The sequence below is a fragment of the Lepus europaeus genome, chromosome 8 (assembly GCF_033115175.1).
Source record: "Lepus europaeus isolate LE1 chromosome 8, mLepTim1.pri, whole genome shotgun sequence".
NCBI classification, from domain to species: domain Eukaryota; kingdom Metazoa; phylum Chordata; class Mammalia; order Lagomorpha; family Leporidae; genus Lepus; species Lepus europaeus.
Window position 1 is genome coordinate 82,253,205 of NC_084834.1, and position 13,701 is coordinate 82,266,905.

At 40.6% G+C, this 13,701-nt stretch overlaps 1 protein-coding gene across 1 annotated transcript in view; it reads left to right on the top strand.

Annotated features, from left to right (window-relative positions):
- UNC5C (unc-5 netrin receptor C) overlaps positions 1-13,701 on the top strand; it is a 365,627-nt gene that overhangs the window by 247,087 nt on the left and 104,839 nt on the right. Inside the window, exon 3 of the mRNA XM_062199151.1 lies at positions 1,513-1,656. Coding sequence (XP_062055135.1) covers positions 1,513-1,656 — 144 coding nt within the window. The remainder of the gene's footprint in view (positions 1-1,512; positions 1,657-13,701) is intronic.

Consider the following 13,701-nt stretch of genomic DNA (forward strand, 5'->3'; position numbering starts at 1 on the left):
TTCTTATGTATAGTTTCATCTCATAACACTATTCTCTGTATCGGCTGCTGCACTCTCTTCTCCCTGGTTCTCAACCTCCCAATTCTCTTCTTCCCATATCTCTTGCCCTTTTCATCATATAATTTATCTGAATAATTCATATTGGATTTTTCATGTTAAATTTGGTTCCCTTGTTATTCACTCTCATCTCTATACATCTTCTTTGCAATATTGAGCACAGTTATACCTAAATAATAAATCTGGCAAAGCAGCAAAGAATGGACCAAGAAGTCCCTGGGCCCACGTAGGAGATCCAGATGGAGTTCTTGTTTCCTGGTTTCATTCCTGTCCAGACCTTATGTTACTGCCATTTGGGAAGTGTAACTCCTTATTAAGATGATTCCCCTTCACAATAATATAAGCTCACTGGGGATATGACTAACTTATCAGAGTCTCACAAGTGCGTAGTTCAGTTTCTATTATGTAATTAATATTTAATAAATATTTTCAATGAATGAATAAAAATAAGTTGTGCATCATTCTTCTTGTAACCATTCTTGCCCCAAAGCAAATTCTCCTGCTATCTATAAGAGTTCTGCTAGTTCTCCCAGTGGACATGAGTCTGGAAATAGGTGCCTTCAATCACCCTGAGACCTAGCAGTTGCCCAAATATATTACTCAGATAATTCCTCTTGCTCAGTGCAAAGAGGAGCACTGCACAATGAATCTCTGAAACAACCTGATACCTCAAGATAAGTACTGCTAAAATGATGATCTGACATTCATAGTTGAGATTTTGTTATGTAGGATTACATAATGCTGTGAAATAAATTCCAATTATTTGAGCATTTTAGCTGGAGGCACTTTAACAGGATTTCAGTAACAGTGCAGTTACAAAGAAGCATTTGGGCTTTCAACATATTATGCATGAAAACCTCATTTATTTTTTTGGATAAGAAACCAGAGGTCTATTGACTGAGGCTAGTATTCTTTCAAGATAAATGATGTTCCATCATAACCAATGCATAACTGTTAAAGTAATTTAGTTGTTAAATAATCACTGCAATTGTAGCTTAAGGTTATCCTTTCTTCATTTCATGAAGAGCTGGGAAGGTCTAGCTATTGTAAAACAATGTACAATATGTGGATATGTTAGCCACAACTTAGCAATCAAAGTAGGATCCTTACAGATTGGAAATTCAAGTTCAGGGCTGAATACACAGAAGTCGATAACTTGGTGGCAGGCAAATATTAGTGATCTCTATGGAGGAAACATTATTTTGTGGGGTCATAGATCTACTCCACTTTCACCTTCAGATGAAACTCAGAAGATTTGAAATAGCAAATAAGAGAATGGAAAACTTGTTGAGTAAATAATTGGATCCAGAAGAAAATCAGAGGAGATGAGGGAGAATATCTTGGGTGTTCATCTGTGGCATCAAGGAGGATCACTGAGGGAGAAACGTGGTGCGATGTCTTATATATTTTTAGTAGACACCTTCTCTTCACTTACATCTGCCTTTCTGCCATCAGGTCTCATTGTCCGGGAGGTGAGCATTGAAATTTCACGCCAACAAGTGGAGGAACTCTTTGGACCTGAGGATTACTGGTGCCAGTGCGTGGCCTGGAGCTCAGCAGGCACCACAAAGAGCCGGAAAGCCTACGTACGCATCGCATGTGAGTCCATGTACCCAGACACCTTGGCTTTCAGAAGCTGATGGGATGATAGAAAGGGTTATACTACAAAGATCTAGCACAAAGAAACCCTGGTAAAAAGTCAGGTCCAAAACTCTTCCAAGATTTCTGCATTTGAGCTACACTTTCCTTTCACATCACCAGGATATTTTAACTTCTGTTGCGTAGTACTGAGCAGTTTTCCTTCAGCATGTGAAAGAATTCGTGCCTTTTTCTAAGTATTATGGTTATCTTGTAATCTGGTAGTAATTAGGGCTGTGGGAGAATCAAGTGTATTTCGTGGTATCATTTGGGAGCTTGTAACAGGATCCCTGAGGATGCTCAAACCCCTTATATGAAATGGTGCGGTGTTTGCACCCGTGTACCTTAAATCATCGCTATACAACCGAGAATCCTTGCTACAAATATAAATGCTATGTAAATCGTTGTGAGGTTGTACTTAAGTAATAATGACAAGAAAAGAAAGCCTATGCATGTTCACAACTGATGCCTTTTTCCCCCAAATATTTTCAGTCGAGGAAGATTTCTTGACTCTGGAGATGTGGAACCCCAGATATGGAGAGAGGCCTACTCTGTATTCCTTTAATGAGTTTCTTCTGCCTGTCAGTTGAATAGTTTATCAGAGAGAGAGATTACCCAGATGAAGGTTGTATTTCTTTATTTTGGAACTATTCTAGAATAGTGAAGCAGAATTGCTTTCAAATTCTGTTCACTTCTAGAGTGTCACATTCAGGACTTCAGAATGTGCCTTGAAGAAAAGGGTTCTCTGATGGCATGAACATAGGGAATATGTTTGTGACACATTTGCAGACTTGGCTTCCTGGCGCGACTTTGGAGACTCTTTAATATGCTAATATGCATCCCTGAGAGGCAGCCCTCTCTCCCTCTCTTGGGACTTTGCTCAATGCACAGTCTTCTGGCCACCCACAGCTGGAATCCTGCTGCAGCCTGTCTTAAGGTTCTGAGCTGAGCACTGCTATCTTGTAGGAGAGAAGCCATTGAAAAGCACATGTTCTATTTTCTGAACCTCAATACAGCTCTGCATGTTGCTCAATTCTACTTGATGGTTGATGTCAACATTACATAGGTGCAATGTGTTGCTCCATCCTAGCTATGCTGGCTCTGATACTTCCCACACTTGTATGCTGGCCCCTTCCTTCCTGTCTTCTTGATCTAGATCGAACCATCACTAAAGGCACTTCAAGAATTTCATGGGAAATTGGAATTACAGGATCAATCTGTTTGAGTTGAAAGGAATTTTGAAAATCACGCATAGGGTTTTCATAATATATGCTTTCCATGAGCTCCATGAAGACCCCTCACACTTCCCAGAGAGCCTCTACAGCTTGAACAATTTCCCAGTTTGTCCTCCCTCCACAAATGCAGTCTTCCTAAAACTCAGGCCTCATTCCATCTAACACACCCTGGCTTCAAGCATGGCGGTGATGTGTGAGATAAATCAAATTTCTTACAATGGCATTTAAGATGTATTAGTTTAGTGGAGCGGAGCTGCCAAAATAAAGTGGCACCAACTGGACATCTTCCACAGCAGAGACCCTCTTTCTCCCAGTGGGGTCTTGCTGGAAACCCAAGATCAGAGGGTGGGCAGGGTTGGCTTCTTCTCAGCCTGCAGGTTTGCTAGTGTCCTCACATGTTCTCTCTGTGGGTGCACCTTCCATGTATCTCATTACATGTCCAAAATTCCTGCACTTAGAAGGACACCACTCAGATTTGATTAGGGCCCATTTTAATGGCTTCTTGTTAATGTAATTATTTTAAGGCCTCATTTCCAAACCCGGTCACATTCGGAAGAACTGAGGGTTAGGGCTTCAGCACAAGAATTTGAGAGGGAAACATCGCTCAGCCCATGGCAAGCACATTGCGTGGTTCATGTATCCAACCCATGTTTCTACCTCTGACCTCTAAGGATTTCTACCTTTCAGTGACATTGTGTAGAAATACTATGATCTCCATGCCTCTCAGCTATGGTTCGTGCTGAATGATTTCATCCTTGCCTTATTACTCTTCATAATTGTAAAACATCCCCTGTCTGACAAATATGTAGTGACGATCCCCTGTGTCCTTGCAACCACTCTGGATGTTGGGGATAGTGTAGGGAATGATACCCATCACACTCCTTGTCCTCTTGGAGGACCCTTTGGAGTTGTCCTGTCTAGAAGACTCGTCGTTCCTCTCATAGACCAATCAGTGGATGCCAACTCTTCCTTCTCTCCCCACCGCACCAGTCCACCAGTGTATGTGGCTTGGGCCAAGTCAGCTCTCCCACCTGAGGTTAGTCCTCCAAGAGAGAGGCCCAGAGCCTCCACCACCAGCACTGCCCAAAGGTGGGATCAAAGCCCAAAGGGGATCTTGATGGATTACCACCACAGTCACTAGACCTTTCCACCATGAATGTTAAGGAACTGATGTTTTTGTAAAGAAAGATCACTTCAGTCACTTTTTAATAACTAATTGTTTTGGTCAAATATGTAAGCAAATTCAAAATCAGCTTTGAATGGCAATACAGAGACACACTGAGAACAATCAATGCCTTTATCTTTCGCTTCTACAGATTCATTAATGTCAAACAGTCTACATTTTACACTAAATTGGCATGCCCAAAGTTTAAGGGCTGCATAGTTCCAAATTATGTATATTTAGTTAACTGATTTTTAGAGATTATTGTACCAATTTCATATGTATGAAATGTAATATGTAAGTAATCTTCCAAAAGTTCATGAGAAAATGCATATTATAAAAAAAACTATCCATGAGTTTTGAAATTGTACCAAATTAAACTTACCTTTGAATTACATTTTCCATGAACTTTATGAAGTAGCCCTGTACCGTGTGTGTGTGAATAACTTGTTCCTCATGAAAAATTAAATACACGTAAGGATAAAATTCCAATTTGTCTTTGCAACATACTTTGTATACTTCAGTATTTTCTTCATGACTTTTACATGTAATTTGGCATTATCATATAATGTTTAAGAAAGCAAACTCTTCCTCTAGGAAGAGACTGATTTATCCACAACACCTTCACCTTGAAGTAATAAGACTAAAGAATAATTTTCCTTGAATTTCATAATTAACTGAACTCATATGCATGTGGCCAAGGAATACCATCCATTGTTTCTAGATTTATTCTTGTAGATATATTTCGTGATGAAAAACAAAAAAAGGTCAAATGTCCAATTCTCTCTGCAAAGGCTGATCCCAGGCGAGTGGGTTCTTGCCAATGCTGCAGAAGGTGTGTAGATTCTCCAGTCTGCCCTGGGTCAAGTGAGCCATGGTGCTTTGTGCAGTAACACTTGATAGATGGCCACCAAGTACATGGCAATTACACTTAAATTTGTCACAGGTGAGGATAACCACAACACTAAGGTTAAATGAGTGCAATTACCTTTCACTGAATTAGATTTATGCTTATTAGGTGTACTATGGTGGTGCCCATTGTTCCTTCATGAAAAAGCTCTGTTTTTATGTTTAGCAAGTAGAAATTAATACAGACCACTCACTCAATTGACTTACAGTGTTTCCTTCATTTAAACTATTTAAAATATGAAAATCACTTCATGAGACAAGAGGGTCAGAGAGAAAAAAATGGAAATACAAAAGTTCAAAATCAGCCAGGCACAAGCTGAGAGCATAATATGACTACTGGGGAAAGTGCCAGTTTTTTGGGTGGCTATTCTAGCTTCCGTTACAGACAGATGTGTATTGGGAGGGAACTCAGGTTGACACTACAATAGTTGTCCTAAATAGAACTCTCATGGGCATACAGCTGGCAGTGTCCTAGGGTTTTCTAGAGTCTCTTATTATAGTCCAGTGGGAAAACCCCCAGTGTGCAAGGGAGTATTCAATAAAATTTCTAGGAAGCTGCTATATTATGAAATATACCTTTGGTCTTTAGCCCTATTCCCTTCCACGTAATTCCTGAAAGTCTTTGAATCTCTGTGAGAGTGTTTTGGAAGTGAAGAGTTGGCTAATGGCTCGATGTCCCTGGGTAGCTTCAGATCAGTCACTGGAAAGACTCACACAGGATTAGAGGGAGTGGAAAGGAATGAAGGTTAAACTGATTGCTGATAGCCAATTATTCAATCAATTGTGCCCTTTGTAACTGGGCCTCCAGACTTCCACAGACCCCTGAAAGAACAGGTTCCTGGAGGGCAGCACGGCCTTCTACACCTGACAGTACATCTCTTCATATGTGTCTCTTTGTGTAAAAAACTGGAAAACAAAGGTACTTCCTGGGTTCTGTAGGCTGCTCTAGAAAGTTAATCATAGCCAAGAAGGTACCACGGCCACCCTGATGGACAGCACAAATAACACCATCTGGGGCTTTTGGCTGGCCATCTAAAGTCATGGCCAAGGGGCAGAATGAGCCCTCAAACTGTGGGATCAGTGCACCCTCCAGGTAGACAAAGTCAGATCAGAATTGGATTGGAGGACAGCCAGCTGGTGTCTGTTGCTGTGGCATTGCTTGCTTGCCAAGGGGAGAAATCCTCACACCTGCTTTGCTCACAGAAGTCTGAGTTGATTGTTATGTTCTGAGAGCAGAGGAAAACAATTCCTTTTTCTTACAGAGAGGCTTTTGATTTGGACTGAGTTCCTGCCCTGGACCCAGCAGGCCAAACCAACATAGAGTTCAATCACGGTAGCTAAGCTTCAGGTAATTGCAGGAGGCTTTATAACCAATAAACCAAGTAAGCTGTAACCAATTGAGTTTCCTTAATGCCTCACTCCCATTTTCTATAAATGCTGTCAGGTCGTGTTGTTGTCGGAACATTTTAGAACATAGTCTGGTTCTGAAGGCTGCCTGACTCACAAATTGTTTCAAGATTTGCTCGAAGAAACTCACATTTAAGCTTGTCCGAGATTTTTCTTCCTAACAGTAGGAAAACTTTATTCAGGCCAAATGGTGACAAATATTGTCTTTCTTCTGCGTCTCAGCACTGTGGAGTTGCTGTAAGGGTTGCCCCTGGTGCTGTGCTGCTGGGTGTTTGGGGAGGAACGCAACGTGAAATGAACAGCATGAGGGAGCGACTGGGGCCATCTTGAAGCCAGCTTGACTCAGACCCTACTTCTATCACTCCCTAGGGTGACGTTGGTCAAGCTACTTGGCTTCTCTGAGCCTTACTTTCATCAACTGTGAAATGACAATGGTAGCATTATTTTAAGATTAAACAACATAAGCACATAAAGCATAAGGCCTAGAGTCAGGGACCAATCCACTGTTCCGTGAAGGATAGGTATCTCACTAACAGACCCCAAACACTTCCTTCGTTTACTGTGAAACATCAATATCAAGTAGACGTCAAAACCTAAAAAGTCTCTCCTTCCTTTGCCACTTCTTGTCTCTGACTAGGGCTGTCCATCCTTGGATATGAAATACTCTTCTTATTCCCATGAAATTAGACAGCAGTTTTTCCACATGCCTGAGTAGGCAGGAGCACCCACACGCACATCCTGCTCCTACGATTCCAAGAGCACTACAGAGATTTGTGTGTGTATCCAGAATTGATCTTCTTGAGAACTCCTTGGGATTTTCTCCTCTTCGTGTGTGCAAACCAGTAAATCACATCCAGTGTCACAAAAGCTCTGGCTCCTGAGAGAGATGGAGTTCCTGGAAAGAAGAGGGATGTCAGGGTGGCTCCTGCTGCCCTCCCCTCACAGCTCCCTCCTGCTTTTCCCTGGGATGAGAGCTACCCCAGGAGTCACTGTTGGCCCAGGACACGCCTTGCTCATGTTTATAAGTCTCCAGCATCTAGCCCATTAACGATAACAGCACTGTCCAGCAGAATTGCGATGCTAGCCACATGTTCTGTAAATGTTTCAAGTAACCACACAAAAAATAAAACAGGTAGGATTCATTTTAGTCACCTACTTAGTCTGCTAGCTATCATGTCAGTGTTACCACCAGTATAAACAAGTATTAATGAAATAAACTTGTGCTCTGTTGATATACTAATAATCTTTGAGATTTGGAATGTTTGAGCTTATAGTACGCCCGGGTTACAATGAGCCACATGTCAAGTGCTCCAAAGCCCCTGGGTGGCTAGTGTTAGACCCTCAAATACAGCAATGGCAGTGACGTTCCGTTTAGCTTTAAAGGCATTAGCTCTTTCAGTCCTGGCAACCACGCTGTGTGATGTGTGCCATCATTAACCCCATATTATAGATGAGGAAATTGAGAGCAAAGGAAGATTAACAATCCTACCTGAACTTCCATGGCTGGTATAGAGTACTGAGTCGGTACAGAAGCTACGTCCATGCTTTTAAACAACGTACCAGGTACCAGTGAGGGAGAAAGTGACAAGAATTTTTGTCTGGTTGAAGTTCACAAACACATCTTATTTTCCACATACAGGATGTTTAAAAGTTATTATTTATAATGTAAAAGTATAAACACACTTTGGCTTCTTGCTTTTCTCCTTTTTGCTTGGTCTGCTCTAACCACACCTATTTTCTTATTTTCAGAATGTATCACTTTCCAGATGCAGGCACTTTGTGGCCATTGTCCCTCCCCACTTGCAAGACTCTTTGCCCAGCTATTGGCTGGGTTCACCTCCTTTTGCTCTGGTGTCCCCTCTTTGAAGGGATCTACTAGGCCTCCCAACCCTGTCACTCTCCTATTCCCAAGACTGCTTTATTTTTCTTTATACCATTTTCCTTCATCATCACTCATTTTCTTTTGTGTTGAGCTTAAATCCCTAGAATATAAGCTTCACAAGCAAGGGCTTTTTTTCTTCACTGTTCTATGCCCAGTGCCTAATAGCATGCCTTGAATGTAGGGGGTGCTACATAAATGAAGACATACATCAATGGAATCAAACTGGAAGCATATGAGGCGAGGTAAGGATGCGGTTCAGTGTTGGCTGTTCATTTATACAAATGTTTTCATCCCTGAGAAACTCAAGAACACCAGATATCTTGAAGTGACTGCCTCTGTGCTCCTGTTCACGCCACCATTGCTCTTGTGGCCTTCTTTTTCTCCATAGCTGTTATCAACTTCTAATCTCTATGCATTCACTTACCTACTATGGTCATGCTTTGCATTCTGACCCTTCTCATCTCCTTAGAAAGTAAGTTCCACATTGACAAAGATTTTTGTTTGATGTGCTCATGGATGAATTCAAAATGTGTAGGGTGATACCTGGCCCAGTGTAGGTTATTCAATAAATACAATCAAGCAATCAACAAATACTTCTATATTTATATTTCTCCAATTAACTTTATATGTAATCTTGTGAGTTACTGTGTTAATTTTTATATATGCATATATCCATGTATATGTAGAAGTTATTTGTTGTGTTCTAGCTTGTTATTCCATTTACTGTCTACCTAGCAGAAAATAAAATTAAATATGCAATTTAACCAAATACTACATTTCTTTAGCCAAGCATTCTAAATCGTGTAGGTTATATCATACACAGTATCTAGTAGCCTGATGCCAGATGTCTTGGTAGAATCCAACAGGTTTCTCACATATCCAAATAAATGACCTCACATTTCTGAGTTGAAGTCTAATCCCTTATGCAACCATTAAATAACCCAATAATCCAATTTTAAGTAGCAGGGGTTATATTTTGAATTAGAAAAGATGTATTACATAATTTAAAATATTTTAGATTCCTGAGAAATTTTGTGTAATAGGTTTTTTTCCCTTGTTTCTTGTAAATCTCAACTGTATTAAATAGCTCATCATGCTGCCCCTAGTTCAAGATTAAAAACTACAATGCATAGCTGATTGTGTCAGTCTATATTTTCTCAAACACACTTGCTGTTGTACGTAGGCAGATAGTACCCAAGTTTCATGGAAGCCCCACAGATCCATGCATACTTATAACCTATTTTTATTCTGAAAGCTAGAAAACCAACTGATAGAACACTGTCTCATAAGTCATATTTTAGGGGAAATCATCAACCCATATGTCATAGGCAGGGCTGATAACCCACTGGACTGAAATATATTATAAAAGTATGTTTTATGCCAAGTGAAAAGTAGCATGTGTAGTTAAAATGTTTATTTGCAAAAAAAAAAAAAACTTAACTGCAATTATTTTAGTCTTTTTGTTCATTCTAAGAAAAGAGCCTTAAGTTCTTGGCATGTCAGGTTCTTATCCATAAAGCTGGCATGTTTCTTACTATTTATCCCTAATACATACCTTAAAAATGTTGTAATGACATACAATCACTTTTTCTGAATCTTAAGATTCAGTACGAATATAAAAGAGTGACTTGTATTTTTTTTTTCTTTTCCCTTTTGGCATTCTAGTTCTAAAATCTTTCTTTAAAAAGGAAGAAAAAAAAAACCTTTAGTCAGATTATGTGAATACAAATGTATTTGTTCTGTAAATGCCCCAAAATCAAGAAATAAAAAATAGCTAAAATTGTGTTTCCCTTCTGCAAAGACTATGCTCTCTTGGAATTTCTTTATTGAAATGATCACAGCACAGTAAGAGATACCCAGGCATTGGCCCAACTAATGATAATACCGAGATAATTTTCCTGATGAGCTTAAAGATCATTCTGGCCTCTGTCCCTGCACATGAATTATAGTATTATGAAAGTTTTCATGTGAATTCCAAAGAGCAGATCAAAACTTTAGCTCTTAAAATGGTAGAATGAGGTTATGAAGAAACAGGGGGAAAGTAAAAATTTATTGCCATCTTTCATCCTTCTTAAAACACTGTGTCAGGGTACATTACAGCATTTCTGCTATGTGCCTAACCCTTTTGTAGCTCCCTGTGTGTGTTAACTATGATAATTCTCACAACAGTCCTACAGAAGGTAGTTTCTGTTATTATCTTTATTTTGTAAATAACAAAACAGAAGCACAGAGACTTCAGTAACTTTCCTAAGTCACCTGTTTGGGAAATGTGAATTTGTTGTATTTATTTATTTATTTATTTATTTATTTATTTATTTATTGAAAAACAGAGATCTTCCATCCGCTGGTTCCAATTGCCCACAATAGCCACTTCTGAACCAGGTCAAAGCGAGGAGTCAAAAAATCCACCTGGGTTTCCCAGGTTGGTAGCAGGATCTCGAAGACATGAGCCATCTCTTCCTGCCTTCCAGAGTGCACATTCGCAGAATGCTGAACTCAGAAGTGGGTCTGAGTTTCTAACCCGGGCACTCCAATACAGGATATAGACAACCCAAGCAGCAGCCTAACCACTGTGGCCATCACAGCCTCCTGAGTCAGTTTGAAAGCAATTTTCTACTTGCAATCCAGTTCATTGCCCAGAGTTTCAATCTAATCATCAAAGGAACTACTTGTGCTCAATATTGGCTTGTTGGTTGGATTTTGTTTACATTTATTATTTTACCATATTTGAGAAGGAAAGGCAAGTAGAAGATTAGATATTCTATTGCTGAGAGAGAAAAGCAAAGCAGAATACTGAGGGTCCCATGGCATGATGTCAGGCATCCTTCATGTTTAATAAGTGCCCAAAACACTGACGACCAGTCTAGTCTCCCAAAATAAGCTGCACCAGTCGGTTTGTAGCAGTTATTTCCTGTTAACTGCCAGATTTGGTGATGTAAGAATGAATTCTGCTCCACTATGACAACATAATTAGTCCTTTCCATCAATATTGGAAGAACAGTATATTTTTCCCTTTAAGAACACAAGTAGTGATGCTTTGTGCAATGATGAGGAGTATTTTGAGAACACATTCAAACATTTTTAATTGAAAATGTATTTAGTACCTTTGTTCACTGAGCATGCGAGAGAACTCATGAAAAGTAATTTGAACGTGTGAAAATGTGAATCGTGGTAAAACAGCTATATTTGTTCATGCCAGGTCTGCCCTGTGTCAGAAAGTAGGTAAGATAGACATCAGCAAGTGCTACAACATGAATCTCGTCTGATACAGGGTCTCCTCAGATATGCAACCATTTTTTCAAGACTAGCTCAACTTGGGAGTCAAAAAACTTAATTCTGATACAAAGGGTTTTGGGCTGTTGGTAAAAATTAAATAAATCTGTAAACATCAGAATAAGCACGAACTCTGGGAACTCTTGAAAGCTTTGCTGATTTCAGGGGCAGGCAGGGAGTGGTAGCTACATCAAGACACTCATAGACACCAATTTATGTAACTGCACTTTCCTAAGTATTGTATGTGTTTAATATTAATAATATTGTTAATAATGTTAATAAGCAATAAGGGCTATAATTATCCTCATTATTATGGGTGATGCAACCTCACTAAGAAGCAAGATTAAACCCAGGGAGAGGGGACCCAGGCTCCATGCTTGCAGCCACTCTAGTAGGCTAGATTATGGCACCTAAAGGCATGGGGTCCAAATCCTTGGAACTCGTGAATGCTGTTTTACATGGATAAGGCACCTTTGTAGATGTGGTTATGGATTCTGAGCTAGGGACATTATCCCCAGTAGAATCTAATTAAGTGCTTCATAAGAGAAATGCAGACGGAGATTTGACAAAAGAGGAGAAAACTTCGTAACCACAGAGGCTGAAATTGGAGGGGTGCAGACACAAGCCAAGGCTGGCAACCATCAGAATCGTTAAGAGGCAAGGCCACATATGAAAAGCACTTCTGCCATGTTTAGGAGTGGCAAACCCTCAAAGGGTTCTCTCCACAGGCTGGTTGTGGACAAATGAGCTGGAAGGGAATGCAGTGGTGCCAAATATTGCCTTTCGTAGCAAGTGTTAAGCCAGATCATATCCACTCTTTTTTTTAAGCTTTTATTCATTTATTTAAGAGGTAGAGTTACAGACAGAGGGAGAGACAGAGAGAGAGGTCTTCCTTCTGATGGTTCACTCCCCAGATGGCTGCAATAGCCAGAGCTGGGCCAATCTGAACCCAGGAGCCAGGAGCTTCTTCCCGGTCTCCCATGCGGGTGCAGGGCCCAAGCACTTGGGCCATCCTCCACTGCTATCCCGGGCCGCAGCAGAGAGCTGGACTAGAAGAGGAGCAACCAGAACTAGAACCGGCGCCCATATGGGATGCCAGCGCCACAGGCAGAGGATTAACCTAGTACACCACGGCGCTGGCCCCAATCATAACCATTCTTAACAATTTCCTGCCATACCTGGAAGAGCTTCAGGGCAGAAGGCCCGACTAACAGTAAATATACTTGCACCCCAAATTGGAGTACCTGGGTTCACTTGCTGGTTCCAGCTCCTGACTGCAGCTTCCCACCAAAGCAGAGGCTGAGGGGCCACTAATGATAGCTCAAGTAGCTGGATCCCTGCCACACGTGTGGGATACCTATATTGCATCCGCAATTTAAGACCTTGCCCAGCCCCAGCCATTGCAGACGTTCGGAAAGTGAACCAGCAGTGGCAAGCAGCGTGCTCATCTCTCTCACTCTCTCTTGTCACTCTTGCTCTGTTTCTGCCTCTCAAATAAATAATATAAAAGCTTTCAATTAAAAGAAGAGCTCCAGGGTTTTAAAAATTGTATCTATTTTTAAAGTATATTTGAAAGAGAACTCCTAAGTGCCTTGTTCACTCACCAAATGCCTACACTGGCCAGGGCTGGGCTAGGCTGAAACCAGAAGCCTAAGAACTCAATTCTAATTTTCCACATGGGTGACAGGAACTCAACTGCTTGAACTTTTACCAGCTGCTCCCCAGGGTGTGCATTATCAGGAAGCTGAAATCAAGAGCCCAGCAACTTGAAGCAGACACTCCAAAACGGATCGCAAGCATCCCAAGCAGTGTCTTAACTAGGTATCCATCGAGAGCTTCACATTCTTATATGTAGCAACACTAGCAGTGACAACATAGGTTCAGAACAGAATGTAGGGACATTTTTATCCTATGCAGTCACCACGAATTACAGAAATGATGACAGCATGTCTTTCGGTCATCAAGGAACTTTTTGTTTGCCTAACCAGGAGTTTCGATTTATTTAAAAAGTCAATCCTTCTGAAGTACACACGTTTATTGCCTAACATTCTTTCTGAAAGTAGGTAAGGGAACATAAGTTAAGAATTGTAAAAATCTAAGTCAGAAAATGTGATACATGCAATCCTCCTAGCAAACCC